General features: G+C 35.4%; 1 protein-coding gene and 1 long non-coding RNA gene across 48 annotated transcripts in view; one reads left to right on the top strand and one right to left on the bottom strand.

Moving 5' to 3' along the window:
* The window catches only part of DLG2 (discs large MAGUK scaffold protein 2), a 2,299,762-nt gene that overhangs the window by 503,810 nt on the left and 1,777,818 nt on the right, over positions 1 to 18,134 (bottom strand). For all 47 annotated transcript variants that reach the window (XM_078340083.1, XM_078340084.1, XM_054241373.2 and 44 more), the window contains 2 exons: positions 7,337 to 7,481; positions 4,892 to 5,030 (listed from right to left, as the gene is read on the bottom strand). In XM_078340083.1, coding sequence (XP_078196209.1) covers positions 4,892 to 5,030; positions 7,337 to 7,481 — 284 coding nt within the window. The remainder of the gene's footprint in view (positions 1 to 4,891; positions 5,031 to 7,336; positions 7,482 to 18,134) is intronic.
* LOC144578087 (uncharacterized) lies at positions 12,575 to 17,811 on the top strand. Its single transcript, XR_013523196.1, has 2 exons — positions 12,575 to 13,692; positions 16,893 to 17,811. It is a non-coding gene; the product is annotated as an uncharacterized LOC144578087 (long non-coding RNA).

Raw genomic sequence — 18,134 nt, 5'->3', positions numbered from 1 at the left:
TCTTTATTGAGATTTTATTTATATTTTGCTTTTTAATCAACTAAAAGATGTGAAGGACCAATATGTAGAGCCAGCCAGAAAGACACACTAAGTTCACAGCTACATGAACTTGGTTTCTAAAGTGAGAAATATATCTCTTACAGTTATAATTTAGGTCCCTGGGTTTCATAATGACATTTATCACATTCATAACTTGGGAAATCAAGTTCTTACATGCTGAAAGAGCAGTTTTACTTTGCATTACCAAATTTTTTATTTCATTTTAGTACTGTTTGCATATCCTAAGTCTATTCGGCCAGATAGTGATGATGTGTAGTTTGCACCTTTTCTGAGTAACTAGGGAAAACTTGGCTCAGTAAAGATAGAACTCATAGTTACAGGTAATGTACAAAATAGACAGTGTTACCCGGTAATCCTTGATTGAATATAGTTTTTCATAATTGCTACATTCTTACTCCAGGGAAAAAAAAGGTGCACATATACATGGGCTCTAAATCTGATTGCACTACTTACAAATACTGGACAAGAGAAAGCCAACAAATTATTCTGGGCCCTGTGTCTCTGGCCCATCCTAAAAAGGGAGATTAGACTCTATATTTATTTATGGCCCTTTCAACTCTGATAGTCTGTATTGCCAGAGCCAAAAACAATCTCAGTATCATTGTAATAGCTTTGTTTTCCAAAAACTGAAAACCGGATTCTACATTCACAATGACTACTGATTTATAGGGACTCAGTGAGCATGCTACTAAGAGACGTATCCAGAACTTTTTCATTTGTGTCTTTTTTCTAAATTCATGGAAAAGTCACATTTCCCAGTTTATGCAGGTGTACATTTCTTTAACATAAAGAAATTAAAAAATTTACCAGGGTTATTGTAGCATTATTCAGACCAAAATTGCTTTGAAATTTTTACTATATTTCCATAACAAATGTGACTACAAATCAGGAAAATAGAGAAACATTTCTTACAGCAGATTAAGATATGAGCACATGGAACAAAAGTTTTCCAATTTGATGTGATTTTATAGGTTATGGCAAAGTTCCCATTTCACAGACATGTTTCCCTACTGGCACAAGTCCCATTATTAGAAATTTATTTTCTTGATTTGCTATTTTAGGAAAATACAAAGTAGGTGTCAAACATAAGCAGCTATATGAACTTAGAGTAATAATTTATATAGAGCCTTACAGTTTCATGAGGAAATAAGAACATATTAAAACCTCACAGTTCCATGAGGAAATAAGAAGATCATTTATAGCAAATCTACAGATGAGAAAGTCAAGACTCATCAAGATGAATTGACTTGTTCAGAGTTTTCTAAGTGGTAGAAACAGCACTAACAACTAGGGATGCAGGGATGGGGCCTTTGGAGACAGACAGACCTGAATTCAAATTTTGATTCTGTTTGATTGCTGTATCCTATGAAGCAATTACTTAACCTCTCTGAGGATTTTTTTTTTAATCTATAAAAATCAAGAATAGGAATATCATATAAATAATAGAGGAGCAATAATGTATATTATAGCCCTCAGTGTTAGTGCATGGTAATGATCCTTTTGTTTTTATTACTCTATGTATTGTTAATCTTAGAGCTAGGTTGCATAAGAGAGAAGGAATAGGAATATAAAGATATAAAGGTAGGTACCATTTTCCTCTCTGAGTCTTGTATTTCAATCTCTAATTTTTATTTTTATTTTATTCCAGTTGATATTTTTCTGTGACTCTGAACAATCTATCCCCCTACCAAAAATGCCCTTCCTCATCTCTTGACTCTCTGACCAATGTCTACCCAGCGTTCAATTGCTAACTAGAGTCATTTCCTCTTTAAAACTTTTTTTTGATGCCATAGGTTGTTCCCATGGCATTCACGTAAAACTCATATTCATTGAGGAATATTTCCTAAATGTCTCTGTGGTGCTAGGGAATTCTGCTAGGGCTACATGAGGTCACTTTAGAGAACTGACCCTATTTTTGCTTGTTGGCATCTGTTAGTAATTCTCAGACTTTTGAATTTTATAGATATTTGACATTCAATAAATGAAGACTAACAAAAAGTTGCCAATTTTTCTCTTTTAAGTAAAAACATAGTAAATAATTGCCACAATTCTTTTACAGAAAAAGGGTATTTTGATGCCAAAATATATAATCTCAAGATTAAAAATAAATAAATTAGGCTTTGTGGAAAACTTCATAGAGGGGGTCTACATAAATTAGGGAACAGGCATTGGGGAATCCATTGGCTTATATATATTTTTGCCCCAGTTTGATAGTTCTTAGATGCTATTTCTTATTCAGTTGTGAATTTCTAGTGTAGCGGCCAATGTCTTATAGGAAGTATTCAATTAATATTTATGAATAAGGAAGTGAATCTGCCTCTGAGCAAATACCTCTTAGCCCCATGGTAATGCCTACAGCATAAAACACCTATGAGAGAACACCAGCAGTGGTAAGAGAGTGGTGGAGGTGTGTGTATGTGTATGTTTATGCATGTGACCTGATATAATTTACTTTAACAGTTTGCCAAGCACCAACCAGTCTGATTTTATGCAGAAATATTAGTGAAACTGTCCTCTAGAGAAACAGGAGAGGAGGCAGGGGGCAGGTTGTAAGATATTGAGGCATATCTTATGTGTTCTATAAAAATATTTCATGTGACATCTGAAGTGGATTAAGATTATAGTAAGTATAGTTACTGTAAATAGATAACATTCATTGGGAACATATAATGTGCCAGGCGCTGTTCTAAGTTCTTTGCATTCATTAGTTTATTTAATCATTACAACAACCTATTGAAATCGACTCACCTTCTATTCCCTTGTACAAATGAGAAAGCTGAAGCTTGCAGAGGTTAAATGACTTGCCTAGGGTCACAGAGCCAGTGGTAAAGGTAGGTTTCAACTATGGTAGAGGTAGGTTGTTTTTAGAGCTCAAAACTCTGAGGTCCCTTTCTAGCCACATATTTCTATGAAGAACCTAGTTTTATATGACTTGGTTTTCATTTTTAAAATCAGAAAATTAAAATGTTTTCTCTTAGCTATGATTTTAAAGCTGTCAGGGCACTCAGTTTTTCTACTTATTAATAAAATCTATGTGACCATAAACAAGTTCCATAACCTCTTTGAACTTCAATTTCCACATCTCTAAAATGGAGATGAAAGCACTTTTCTGTGTTTTGGGGAGGATTAAATGGATAGTGTATGTAAAACAGCTAGCAAAGGGTCTGGATTATGAAGAGGCTTAAATAAATGTTAATTCACTACTGGGCCTAGTAACATAAAATGGCACTTTCAAATTAAAATTATATCAAATATTATTAATAGGATGGGAGCAAAGAGATCATCACTCTGGTGGATAAAGGTGCCTGTATTTACAGAATTCCTCAAAGAGCAACAAGGATTATCTTTGCTGCAGCCCTCATTTTAATTAAGAGCATAGAGATCAGACATTTCAGCATAGGAAGAAGCTTGTATTTGATTTACACCACAGATGCACATTTTCAGCATCCAAACATTCCATTCCTTGGCTAAAGATATAAAGAGCTACTTCAGCAAACCTGATATTGCAAAATAAATGGAAAATGCTTAATCATTTAAAAAGATATACCAAGGAATGGAAAGATCAAAGCATGCACGTATACCAGTGAGGAAGGCCAATTGGCAGGAAGTCCCTTCCTTTTTGAAAGGTTGACAAATGACTTCAGTTAGACAGGCAGGGTATAAAACCAAAACAATCCATCTCTGTCATTCTTTACACACAAATACATATAGAAATTAAGCACACATATGTACATATAATCTCATTTTTGATAAGAGCATTGTTCAAGGAGAAAATTAAGTTACAGAACAATGTGTAAAATATAAATTTATTTTGTAGAAATAATGTCACCTCCCACGTATACCTGAGAATACATTTGTATATGTTTGTAAGAACATGGAGAAGGTATAAGGCTTATGCCATGTTGCCACCTTGGGTACCTCATGCATGACAGGTCACCCTGGAGGGAGTTTGGGGAAAATTTTTGTTCCTTGATCATCTTAGTATTCCTTTGCCAAATATAATGACCAGTGAAAAATAAAAATGTTTTAAATGTACATTTCTTATTATTCATTTACTTATTCATTCATTAACTTATTCATCATCCAAACTTTATTGAATCCTTCCTAATGACCATTTAAGTAAATTATATATATTGGTCTTCTCTGAAAGCTGTCTGGCCTGACTTGTTCAGAGGAGTGCTGGCTAAATTTGGCTTTACTTGTAGGATTAGCAATGTGGTTCTGTGCTTTGTCCTAGAATCCTGCCCTGTGACCCTTAGAAATTAATAGACTATATTAAATTTGAACCATTAGAAGTTAACTTCACTCCTTTCCTTTTCACTTATAGTTATTGAACTATTGAAGGTTCATTAACTCTCCACTTCCATTGAATTGTGGATAACTATTGATGGGAAAAATACGGAATTTGAAGCCAAAAGACAGAGTTTCTGTCCTGAATTCCACTAACCAAATATATAATATTGGCATGCTACTTCCTTCCTTTTGAACCTCAGCGCTCTCTTCTCAATAACAATACCTATCTTATAATATGGCTGTAGAGCTTAAATGAGATCAGATATAGAGTCTTAATAAGTGGCAAAGTGATGTACAAGTATATCTTACTACTTATTCACAAAGAATTTGTGACTTTGGTCCCTATCAGAGGACAATGACACATTTACCATGCACTTGAGGCAAAACTACAGTAAGTTTAAAAAACTTACAATAAGGGACTACAATAAGGGACTCAGAAGCTTCAGTTAGTATCCAACATACCACCTGACATGTTAGGCAAATGTGATTTCTTTCTGGTAATGAGAGGGAATCCAATTAACCAACAGGCATATCTGACCTGGTGTAGTCGTCGTCAATAAGCATGTGCTTTGGAATTGGTGAGTACCTTCCTGGAGAGATGGGTGGCAGGGAGGTTTTATATTCTAAAGTGCCATTGTTGCCAGAGAGCAGATGGTTTTCCATTGGTGGAGAATAAGCTAAGAGGAGGAGGAAAAAGACAAAAGAAACCTGTTATGTGGATGATTCAATGTGTTATGCTATACTTCAGAAAATGTATTAAAAACAGAAAGGCTTTGCTGCATGCCAAGGATTTTCTTGTCCTCCAAGAGGGGGGTTGCTGTTTGTTTGCATTTAATATATACAAGCACATGGTAATCTTTAGAATGGGAAAGACTTAATAATCATTAAGTCTGTAATGCCAGTTAGTATAATAAGGTGAAGAGAAGAACTGGAAAAGAGGTCCAGCATACATATTTTCAGAATAATGATTAATTTTCTATTGAAATAAAATGTTAGCTGTCTAATTTCAGAGCTCACCTTCTTTTCACATAATTAATACCCAATTATTCAGAGCACAAGCCTCCTAAGGAACAGGTTCTCTTATGAGACTTTCTCCCAAAATATACTCTATCCACATCCCACAAAGGCCAAGAACTCTGGCCTTTCTTTTTCATTCCTCCTTCCTAAGGTATCTATCTCCCTTTTAGGTGTCTGAAAACCCTCCTAACTGGGTGTCTTACTCCTTTCTCTCTCCTCAAATCCATTTTATTTATTGAGATGAGGTAAAACCTCCTGAAATTCAGCATGATCACATTATTCTCTTATTTAAATGTTCTTCATTGTCGTTGTGTATTTAATACAGAATAAACTCTCCCCTTTGCCATTCTTGCAAAAAACAATCAATTTTAGTATCCTCTCAACACATATCCTATTGTCCTCAGCCTGTGCTTCCTGACATCTATACCTTTGTTCCACTGTACCATCTACCTATAATTTGTCTCCTACCTACCCCATCTCAGAGATTGAAATCTCATTCTGAAGATGCAATTGAAATGCCCTCCTATGCATAAAGATTTTTCTGATATTCCAAATAGCGATAATATATCTCTTTTCTTTGAGTTCTCAAATAACAATTTTTAACTCTCCCATGGCATATACATACCTCTTATGCCAAATATTAATATTGCTTCTATTTATAACTCTGCATTAGCCTTCCTCCCAAGAAGGGTCTTTGAAGGCCATGATTCTATCTTCTCTGCATCCCACATATTACCTTACAATGTGTCTTGCACATACTGAAATTACTCAATACATATTTCTTAGGTTGATTAGTTTGGTTTTCTCCCTTTTCTCTCTTTGACATTGACCTTACATGCCCTGCATGAAGTGGCTCACAGACTATCAAGGCTGATTTTGCTACATACTTTCAGTTTGAAAAACTCTGACAGTTAAAAATCTTTCATATTCTTAGGTAAAGCTGATCGCCATTTACTGCCAGCTTGAAAACATACATATTTTGGAGGTAAGCTGCTTTAGAATCATCATTAAGAAAAGCAATAGCTAATGCAATGGGCAGAAAACAAAATTATTCAACACTTCCATTTCTCTCAAGAGAAACACGTAAATCTGAGAAAAGTTACACAGTTTGTTTGAGACCACAGTACTAATTAATGGCTGGTCCTGCAGACGTTCCAAGTTCCCTGTCTCACAGACAGACTCTCAACATTTCAGAATGAGCAACCTTACTACTGTTGACACAACTGTCCCTTACATTTACATAACAAAGTCAATTGCTTCTAAATCTAGTCTTTAAAGCCAGAAACCTGGATAACATTCCTGTTGACCTATCAAGAAGCGGAGAACACATGAGACTTATGCAACAGTGGACTTTTTGAAGACCCAGCATAGTGTCTCATTAGTCGTTAGTTGTTGCCCCAGAAGCCCCCACATCCAGCTCACCTCTATTGCCATAGTGACTGATAATTTTCTCCAGCTTTCTTGCCAATAGAACAAATTCAAGAAAAGTAAAAGCTGTGACAATGGTGATTGAGGATCATGATTTCACCATTCAAGTGCAAGATCCCCTTTTTGGGAAGAAGCACAGAGCCACCTCTGGTCTATTTTGCCAGTCTCTCTTTTCTAATCTACCACTGCAGAGATCTGAAGTAGGAAGAAAGAATATGATGGCATGAGAGTGATCATGCTTTAGGAGCTCGAGAAATAGCCTTTTAAAATGTGTCACGCATGTACCACTGTAATCACACTATCCTCAATATTTTGCCTGTCTGTAATGGTGGGCCTGCTAACTTATTAGGATATCCCACCTTCAGAACACTAGGTCAGGGCCTGCAAGGCAATGCAGGAGTGGAGTTTAGGACACTCCCTCTGAAGTATTTCCAGAAGCTAACCAAGAGGGAAGGTACAAGAACACTTTGCCAATAGTTTTATAGAATTCCAGTTCTGCAAGTCTGGCATGCTATTTGAAGATGACACTGGTACTTACAGTGAGTAATATCAGGTGGACCATAAGGATCAGTCATATAAATGGTAGTGGGTTTGCCAACTTTTAAATAAACTACCTCTGATGTGTTCTTCAATATTGCTACTGCCTCTTCATGTGTTACTTCTTCTAAACTGTAGTTGTTTACCTGAAAAGGGGGAGAAAATCAACATTAGAGTTAAATTTATGCAACTGAAGAAAAATATTTAGGCAAGAAGATTCCTGAAATTATAAATTGTGGTAATTACTCTCCAGTATCTGTATCATACTTTGACAGAACAGATGAATTAATTGTATTAGTCAAAGCAGGTAAGTACAATCATTGATGCTATAAAACAAGGTTGCTTCTGCCTTTTTTTAAAAGAAGAAGTGATAAACTATAATGAAATTCAGAATAGTATTTGTGGAAAGGAAAATAAGGAGTCAAATGCCTTTTCTGTTATGCTCTAGTTTCTATGATACATAAGTAATACATATTCATGGAAGAAAACTTAAAAAAAGAAGAAAATAAAAATCACTCATCATCTCCATACTTAGATATGTTTCTTTAAACAATTTTGAGTATATTATACACATTGTTTTGGAGCCTGCTTTTTACACCCCGAGTGATTAGTTGTTTGTAGCAGCAGCAATGTGCTTTAACAACATGACTTTTGTTTTCTGCAGAGCATTATGTTGCATGACTGCAGGAAAATGATCTAACCAGTTTTTTACTAGTGCATGATTAGTTTGCCTCTAACTTTTCACAACTATAAATAATATTGCAATAAACCTTTTTCTATATTTGTGCACAACTCTGACAATTTCCAAAATGTAGATTTATCACTGCAAGTGGAACTACTGGACCAACCTATATGAGCATTATCAGGGCTTTTGATACCTAGTCTGAAAGTGCCTCTCCCTCCGGAAAGACGAACTGGTTTACCCTCATACCAGCATTATATGAGAGCCCACATTTCCCTATAGCTTCACCAACCTTGATTTTTTTCACTTTAAAATTGTTCTCATCAAAATGTCATTTAATATGAGTCTGTTTGGATACAGGTCTTTGCAGATGAGCGAGTTCAAGGGTGCTCTATTGTCATCGCTTTAACAGAAATGCCTCTTTCTTTATTACACTGAAAAGCCTGTGATGCAAATGTAATTCTGACTTCATGGCAGTGGCATTACTGTGCATCTCTGCAGTGCTTCTCTGAAATGATTTTAAGATAATCTCTCTAAAAAGACTTCAACTTTAAGGAAACTAGAATAAACATTTGGGAAGTGTTTCAAATACCTAGGTTATCCTTATCTGGCTACTATTTAAAAAAATTAATTTTATTGTGCATATTTCAGGTTCACAGCATGATGTTATGTCACACATACAGATAATAAAATGGTTACTATAGTGAAGCAAATTGACATATCCATCATCAAAGTTACTTTTTTGTGTGACAAGAACAGCTAAATCTATTTATTTAACAAAATTTCTAATATATAACAATTTTATTAACTATAATCTTTACATTGCACGTGAGACTTCTAGACTTGTCCATCCTACATATCTGCCACTTTTTATCCTTTCACCTGTATCTCCCCATCTCCCACCTCCGCCATAACCACTGTTTCATCCTCTATCTCTGTATATTTGATTTTTTTTTAAGGATTCCACATATAAGTGAGATCATGCAATATTGTTCCTTCTATTCTGGCTTAGTTCATTTAGCATAATGTCCTCCAAGTCTATTCATGTGTTGTGATAAATGACAGAATCCATTTTCTAGGCTGAATATCTCATTGTGTATATATAACACATTTTCTTTATCCTTTCATCCACTTATAGACAAGTAGGTTGTTGCCTTCTCTTGGCTATTGTAAATAATGCTGCACTGAACATGGGAGTGCAGATATCTTTACAAGGCTGTTATTTCATCTTCTTTGGGTATATAACAAGATAAGAGGTTGCTGGATCACATGGTAAATCTATTTCTAATTTATTTAGAAGACTGCATACTGCTTTCCATAATGGCGATACCAGTCTACATCCCACTCAATAGTGCACAAGTGCTCCCTTTTCTCCACATCCTCACCAACATTTGTTATCTCTCATCTTTTTGATAATAGTTATCCTAGCAGCTGTAAAGCGATATCTCATGGCAGTTTACATTTGCATTGCCTTGATGATTAGTGATATTAAGCACCTTTTTGTATACCTGCTGGACATTTTTGCATCTTCTTTGGAGAAATATCTATTCATGTCCTTTGTCTATTTTTAAAATTCTGTCAATTATTTTTCTACTATTCAGTTGTTTCAGTTCTTTATAAATTTGGGTTATTATCTCATCATTAGATATACAGCTTGCAATTTTTTCCCAATTTGTTTCATTTGGTTAATTGTTTCTTCTGCTTTGCAGAAGATTTTGAGTTTAATGTGGTCCTATTTATTTTTGCTTTTGTGGCCTCAGCTTTTAATATGATATCCAGAACAACATTGCCAATGCCAAGGTCAAGGAAGCTTTTCTCCCATGTTCTTTTCTAGGAATTTTGTGGTTGTTGTAGGTTTTACATTTAGGCGTTTTAGCCAAATTGAGCAGATTTTTGTGCATAGCTAAATTAGAGTCCAGTTTCACTCTTTTGCATGTGGAGATTCCATTTTCCCAGTATCATTCATTGAAGAGACTAACCTTTCTTCATTATGCTCTCTTATTTTCTTTGTCAAAAATTAGTTGACCATATATGTCTGGATTTATTTGGCTACTATCTCTTTAATAACGTAATTGTTTAATTACTTTCTGCTGACATGATGTAGAATTAAAATAAATGTGCCAAAAGCATTGGATCGTACCCCTATAGTACGTATTATCTATACTATCCTATTAGCAGTTTAGCTATACTATACTCTGCAGCAGTACTGTTCATAATCTTTATTATTTTGTTCCATATTGCTGTATAAGTTCCATGTACTAGTTAATCCTTGGTGGTGTAGCCCAGGTTAGGGAACACGGAACTGGAGAGAACTGAACCTGACTGACATGTCTGAATGCTGGCTGTAAGTTCTCCATGAAGCTGTAAGCTTCTCCAGCATCTCTCACATTTCTCTTCTAGATAAGAAAAGTTCTCTTCTTTTTTCATTTTCAGTGTCTGGCATTTGTTTATTCACTGATCAAATGTTTACAGCATACCTGTTTAGTGTTGGACTCTGTGCCAGATATTAGACTTATGATAAATAATGAAAATGATAATGTATAATTGTAGCAAACACTTATATAGCTCATGTTACATACCAGGCACTGTTTTAAAGTATTTTACATATATTAAAACAATCAAACTTTCACAACAACTTATGAGGTAGGTATTATAATTATTTTACAGATGGAAAAAGCATGTCTCCAAGAGGTTAAGAAACTTGCCCAAAATCATTGATGTGGTAAGTGGCAGAGGCAGAATTCAAAGCTAGACAACTTGGCTCCAGAAACCATACTGTTAACCACTCAGCTATATTACTTTTTCCAGATAGACAAGGTCTCTACATTTATGAAACCCACATTATAATACACAATTGTTGGTGGAATGACTGGATAGAAGAATAGACTCATGTAGAGAGGGAGGATGTAGAGGAACTTCAGATATGGAGAACATAGTTGATAATGGCAGCCCTTAATAATAGAGAAATAACAAAATGATAATAATAAGAACCAACATTTATTTAACCCTTGCATGTTACATATTTTAGGAGTACTATGTCATATATTTTGACATGAATCATACAACTTATCAGAATAGCTCCAGGAGGTAGATACTAATAATAAGGCAAATTTTACAGATGAGAAAAACTGACGTTTAAAGAGATTAACTTGCAACAAAGAGGTCACACTGCCTCCAACTGTCAAAGCCATCAGTTGGATCACAAGCCTCTTTAAGAGATGGAAATTAGATTATATTTGTATGTTGATTCATTAAAAGCTACAGCTTATATCACCTGTTCTTTCTCCCTTTAGAACATGGTATCCTTCCAAGTTTACATATTAAAGCAGAATAAATTCCAAAGTATTATAAAAGTTTGAGGAATCATTACATTTCCTGCCTAGTCCAGTGGTAACAGTATATGGCATCATCCTAACACACTGACCAGTCAAAAAATAAATAAGTAAAATGGAAAGCTGCTTAATATCACTAACTGTCTCTTCAAAATCTTCTTGTACATTTGATTAATCACTTATTTTAGGGCAGTTGCCACTTCTTGTGTCTAGAAAAATGAATTTCTGTTTTCTTTTGAGATAGAGTTTTGCTCCTGTTGCCCAGGCTGGAGGGCAATGGCACTATCTTTGCTCACTGCCACCTCCACCTCCAGGATTCAAGCAATTTTCCTGCCTCAGCCTCCTGAGTAGGTAGGATTATAGGTGTGTACCACCATACCCAGCTAATTTTGTATTTTTAATAGAGACAGGGTTTCACCATATTGGCCAGACTGATTTAGAGGTCTTTACCTCAACTGATGCTCCCACCTCAGCCTCCCAAAGTGCTGGGATTACAGGCATGAGCCACTGCAACACGCTGATAATGAATATTTACATGTGATGCTCTGAGGTTTAAAATGTATATGAAAGTGGGTGTTTTCTCTAAAAAAAAAAAAAAAAAAAAGACTGCCTAAGGCAGCTTTGAATTCTGTGACCAGGGCCTGAAGAAACATCTGTACTGAAAAAACAGAAGAAAAACAGCATCTGGTGGCATAACACAGGGAGAACGACAGGCCAATAATAATTAAAAATAAAAACCAAAGGCTAGAAACTAAATGGATTAGATTATAAGTGACACCAAGGCTCTGTTTCTGACAAGGGCTCATTGTTTTTTTCCCCCAGAGTACAGAAAGTACACAGGTCATTAGATTATCAGTGAAAGAGAAATGTGGTCAGTGCTTATTAAATTGCACCTTTTGCCATTTTTAAGGTGGGCAGTGAAATGATCCAGAAAATATTACCTTCAACATCAATTTCATAGAGTGACTTAGCTGACAGAGTCTTCAGATCACTAGGAAAATTTTTAGACCAGAAAACAGAAGTTGAGGGAAAGGTATGGGTGAGAAATGGGGAAAGAAGGTACTGGGGAGAGTAATAATAGTACTTTAAAATAGTGGTAGTTCACTCAGTTTCTATTTGGTGACTGAAGTATTGAAAAATTTGCAGATTTTAGTCATAGAACAGGTGGTATTATGATGTTGGCAACAGAACATAGTGATTAAAAACACATGCTTTTGAGTCATGCAGACTTGAGACTTGGACCCTGCTGCTCCCTAGCTGTGTGATTTGGGGAGACTTGTTTAACCTTGTAAGCCTTAGTTTTGACATCTGTAAAATAGGAATGACAGCAGTTACTGCTTCAAAACACTATTGATCCAAATCTGTTGGCCTATATAAAGTGACAGGCACAATACAGATCTTAATATTAACTCGTATCACTAATACTATTGTCATCATCCATTTCTCTTCTAGTAAACAGGATTTCTTGGTGAAAATTTTTGCTGATCATTTTCTTGTAAACATCTGTGAACTGATGAGTTTAATTAGGGTACTGCTGATGAAGCTTCTGTGTGGTCTTTTTAAACATTCAGAATAGTACCGGATTTGGACCAAAAAGTGCTCTTTTGTGCTGAAGTCTTCAAAATGTTTTTCACAAAAAGTGAGTCTGTTTGGGTTAATTATGTGTGTGCATTATCCTATGAACTCTCAAGATAAAAGGGCCTACAGCTGGAGCTGATTGTATGCAGTGAGAAGGGACATTACACTGATTGGCTAGTTGCTCTTGTCATTGTTTGTCATTGTCTATTTTATTCTTTTTTTTTTCCATTTGCATCAAGTATCTGCCTATAATGGTGAACACTGAACAACTGGCCTGGTTTCAAGGAAAAAAATCATGTGAGTTTGATTGAAGTGCTCTCTGTGGGGTGCACCACACAGAGGGGGACATATGTGCAGCCTGGCTGTGTGTTTGCAATACGAAAGAGGACTGAGGCCAAGAAAGAGAGGCTGGAGGTGAGACAACTCATTCTCTCAAACAGAAGAGGGAGCGCTGAATTTGAACATGATGCAAAGGAAGGCAAACCAGCTGAAGAAAGAGGTGCCAGGAGACTTGCAAGGAGACATGGAAAGTTTTGTGGGAAATCAAATATGTGGAAGCAAACATAAATGTAATAATACAAAGGTGGGAAGTAAGGGGGCATGAGAACATGGTAATGAAGAATGGGCAATGGACAGATGGCAAGATACTGACTTTTCCATGTTCTTGCAGGAATATCAGTATGGTGGGATGAACTGGAAGGTGATTACAAATATTAAGGTTACCTAAGATGTGGTACAAGGAAATGTGGAACTCTAGAGGCATTGGTAAGAAAATTCTAAAGTTAACATGTTGAAAGAAACAAAGTGGCTGATCATTAGGTTGCAAGATAAATCAAAAAGCAGACCAATCCAAGGTAGTAATGCCACTATTATGAAAATCAATAAATATGCCTAAACCAAGGATTAAGCTCTCCATAATCCTCTGAAATTAACTATTATAATAAAAGTTATTCAAAAAATAACTATTAATAAATAAAAGGCATATAAGCAATGGTTATCTCTGGATAATAAATATTTTTTTGTTTTTCATCTTTTCAGGATTAAATATGTATGTTATAGTTGTAGCAAAATTAACTCTATATGTACAAGAACAAAAACTTTAAGAAAGAACAGAAGCTAAGTACAGTGGTCTCATTATGAGACACCCCTAGCAGCATCTCATGAGTAATGAAAATCAGAATGGGAATAAAGGAAGTTAATTTCTCTAGTCCAGTGAGTAGACTTAAGTTTCTTAGAAATAATAGTCATATGTTAAACCTTGCTCTTTCTAGAGACAAAAGCAATTTAATACAGTGAGAGTAATTATGAATGTAGAATCAGATCAGATCTGGTTTTAATTTCCAGTTTCATGAATTTAAGTTAGTCAATATATTTAGTAAGAATTCATTTTCTTACATGTAAAGTGGAAATTATACTTATTTACCTCTTGATTTGTATTTATGAGAAAGGAATGAAATCATGAAGTTGAAAAGACTCTGTATGACATAAAGTAGTGTACAAATCAAAATCAAATATTCATAATCAGGCATCATGTTTTGTTGATCCTGCTGCTGTTCGTGGCTCTTTCTGTGGAAATTATCACCCACTACATTGTGGAATACTTATTCCTACAGTGGCTCTTCCCGCCTCCAATTATGACCTTCTCAAGGGCAACTGATTAGATCATAGTTATCTCTATTCCTCTAGCTGATGCAATATAAACAGTTGGCACTTAATAAATGTTGAAATAGTAAGCTAAGTAAGTTTTTAAAAAATGATTGCAGAATGCCAAAGGAAAAGCAATCAAAATTCCCTATTTTATAGAAAGAAAACCATTTGTGTTGCATTCTATTTTATATTTGTGCTGAGTCAGAGAGGAAAGGAGTAAGAATGAGGTCATTTAAGCAACAACACACATTTATTGGATACTTGCTCTGTGCCAGGCACAGGATATAAGAATGAAAAGGTGGTAAAGAATGTTAGCACCAGCTCATGTCAGTTTATAAGGTACACAGCCGAAGCTCCCTCACTGTGATTTTATTCTTCCTCCATTAATCATTAATTCATTTCTTAACCTTCTACTCCATATAAAGAGAAAGAGCAATCAAGAGTGATTATTTTGATTTACTCAAATTTCTTCTCTAGCAGAGGTCACCAAAATGGACAGTATGATATGAAGCCTATGGCAATCCACTGGGTACAAGAGGAAAACATTTGCATTTATATTAATATTAATCACACTGATATTTCTATTTCAATTTTTGCATGTTTTAAAATGTGAATATTAGCATAGTGATATATCTGTAATTTAGAGTAGAGAAATATATTAGTGGCAACATTTTGTGTTTTACTGATAGAGTGTGCCCTTACGGTAATTTTTAAATGACAGCAACATATGATACTTACAGAGCAAGTTCTATAAAAAGGGCTATTACATTTAATATAAGCAAAATAAAAAGGAATGTAATAAAGGTTTTAGCCCTTAATTAAAATATGTCACTGTAATTACATTGTATTATAACTTACTACATTTGCGATAAATTAGAAAAAAGTTCAAGAAACAGTTGTCCAGGTTTTATCCTGTTGTTTCAGACGTGACAGAGTTTTGAGAGTGAACTGTTCTAAATTTTTTTTAGCCCATAGCAGGAAACTGCTAAATTATACTTCACTGGCTTGATACAATGAGCACTACCAACAAAGCTGTCCTTAGGAGAAGCAATGGTAGCAGCAGAATGGGCTAGGATGTGGTTACGTCAAGGTAGGATGGTGGTTTTTAAACTGACTGCACATTAAAATCATTTGGAAAACTTAAAAAATAAAATAAAATGAAACATGATACCTACCCAAGAAATTGTGATTTGATTAATAGGGTTGACTGACAATTGGGGGTTCATAATGTTCAAGAGCTTACCTTGAGATTCAAATATGTAACCAAAATTGAGAATCAGAGATGTTGACAAAACCAGCAGAAGGAATTTGACTTTAGGACATCAAAATCTATGGCTAAGCTTAATTGTACAATTTACTAGTTATGCAATATTGGATATCCCTTTGTCATCTCTGAGATCTAACTTTCTCTTCTGAAAAATAGCAGTAATGACTGTCCTAACTACCTCTCAAAGGTTGGGGTTAAGAATAAATGAGGAGGTGTGGGCAAAAGATCTTTTCACGGTGATAGCAACGTGTTGTTACTAGGCAAGAGACATGCTCAGAGAGTTACAGGTCTCGGTTCTAAAAGATCTAAGGTTGGTATGATTTGTATAACCAATGAATATGCTTTAACATCTCATTCAGATAATTTCTACATATTTGGACTGTCTTCAGTTTGATTTTCTTATTGATACTTGGATGAAGTCAGGCAATTTTGTCAATCTACCAAAAATAATAATAATTTCAGTCATCACGACTACTCATTCAGAAACTTGCCTTGTTTCTACTCATATTTCCTAAATGCAGTTGATGTATAGGATATTCATTTTCAAATAAAAATTAGAGATGCTCACACATAGCACATCCCAAGTATATTCCATTAAACACAAGTTTCAGGTGTTTTATGATTATCTAAGAAAAAGATTCCATGATAAAACAGTCTTGTAAATCAAAATCAAAACACTTACTTGACAGCAGGACATTACAGAATTTTTAATACGCTAAAATTCATTGAGAATCTACAAGGGGGCCAAAATACAAGTTGCAGAATTTCTCAAACTTATTTGGTCACAGATTGTATTCATGTGACACAGAAAAGAGAACAATATTTTAAAGCAAACTTTGAGAAATAAATACCAATCTAATATAATACTACCATGGTATTGAGGCCAAAATAGAAGACCAAAGACGGATGTTACTTGCCCAAGACAGATTAGGTAGAATCAGTGCTAGGTGCCTGTGACTGAAATCCATCTTTCTCATCTGAGTTCAATGTCTTTCCACTTGACTTCAATGTGTCTTCAAAATTTTTCTGTCACTTACTATTTCCCTTTTAGGAAAGAAAACACATGGACTAATTCTCTGTAAATGATATAAAAGATCTCCACCAACAATTTTTTTCTTCAAATGTTGAGCAGGGGTTACAGAAAGAAGAGCTTAAGATTTTAAACCTCAAATTACCATGTGGCCAGGAGCTTTGAGAACTAATAACTAATGCTATCCCTGCAGAGAAGACAATCAAATCATCCTGGACTCAACATTTGTAGTTTATATAGAAAAAGAGGAAGAAGTTCACATTTTTGTAAGATATTTGGCTGTATGTATCACCTTGGGAGGGCTTAATAAAAGCCAATATGTGAAAATATATGAAAGAATTAAAAAATTTGTTATGCTGTTAAACTCTTTTTTTTCCTTGGGAGGCTGAGAATCGCTGGAATCCAGGAGATGGAGGTTGCACTGTGCTGAGATTGTGCCACAGCACTCCAGCCTGAGCAACAAGAGTGAAACTCCATCACAAAAAACAAAAAAAAAAGGTTTTTTTTTGGTAGAGACAGGGTCTCACTATGTTGCCCAGGGTCTTGAATTCCTGGGCTCAAGCAATCCTCCTACCCCAGCCCTGCAAAGTGCTGGGACCACAGGCATAAGCTACCATGCCTGACCTCCTTTCTTTTTTTAAAAATAATTTATTTATTATACTTTAAGTTCTGGGGTACATGGCAGATGGTGCAGGTTTGTTACATAGGCATATACGTGCCATGGTGGTAGTTTGCTGCATTCATCACTCCGTCATCTACATTAGATATTTCTCCTAATGCTATGCCTCCCCAATTTCCACACCCCCTGCTATTCCTCCCCTAGATTCCCCACCCTCCAGGCCTCGGTGCATGATGTTCCCTTCCCTGTGTCTGGGTGTTCTTATTGTTCAACATACACTTATGAGTAAGAACATGGGTGTTTGGTTTCCTATTCTTGTGTCAGTTTGCTGAGAATGATGGTTTCCAGTTTCATCCATGTGCCTGCAAAGGACATGAACTCATCCTTTTTTTATGGCTGCATAGTATTCCATGGTTGCCACCTCTGAAACTCAAGGCTAAGACAATCTATTTCATCTGAGACTATGACACTAAACCACTGGTACAATCCACAAAATCTGAGGTCACTGCCACTTTACCATTTAAAAAAACAAAACAAAATTCTAGTGAACAATAAATTTTAAGTAGCAAAGGAAATTATAAAAAAAATTATTTTGGGCTGAGTGCAGTGGCTCATGACTGTAATCCCAGCACTTTGGAAGGCTG

The sequence above is a fragment of the Callithrix jacchus genome, chromosome 10, assembly GCF_049354715.1.
Source record: "Callithrix jacchus isolate 240 chromosome 10, calJac240_pri, whole genome shotgun sequence".
NCBI lineage: Eukaryota > Metazoa > Chordata > Mammalia > Primates > Cebidae > Callithrix > Callithrix jacchus.
Note: the sequence above shows the minus strand (reverse complement) of the source record. Positions and strands in the feature narration are given on the sequence as shown.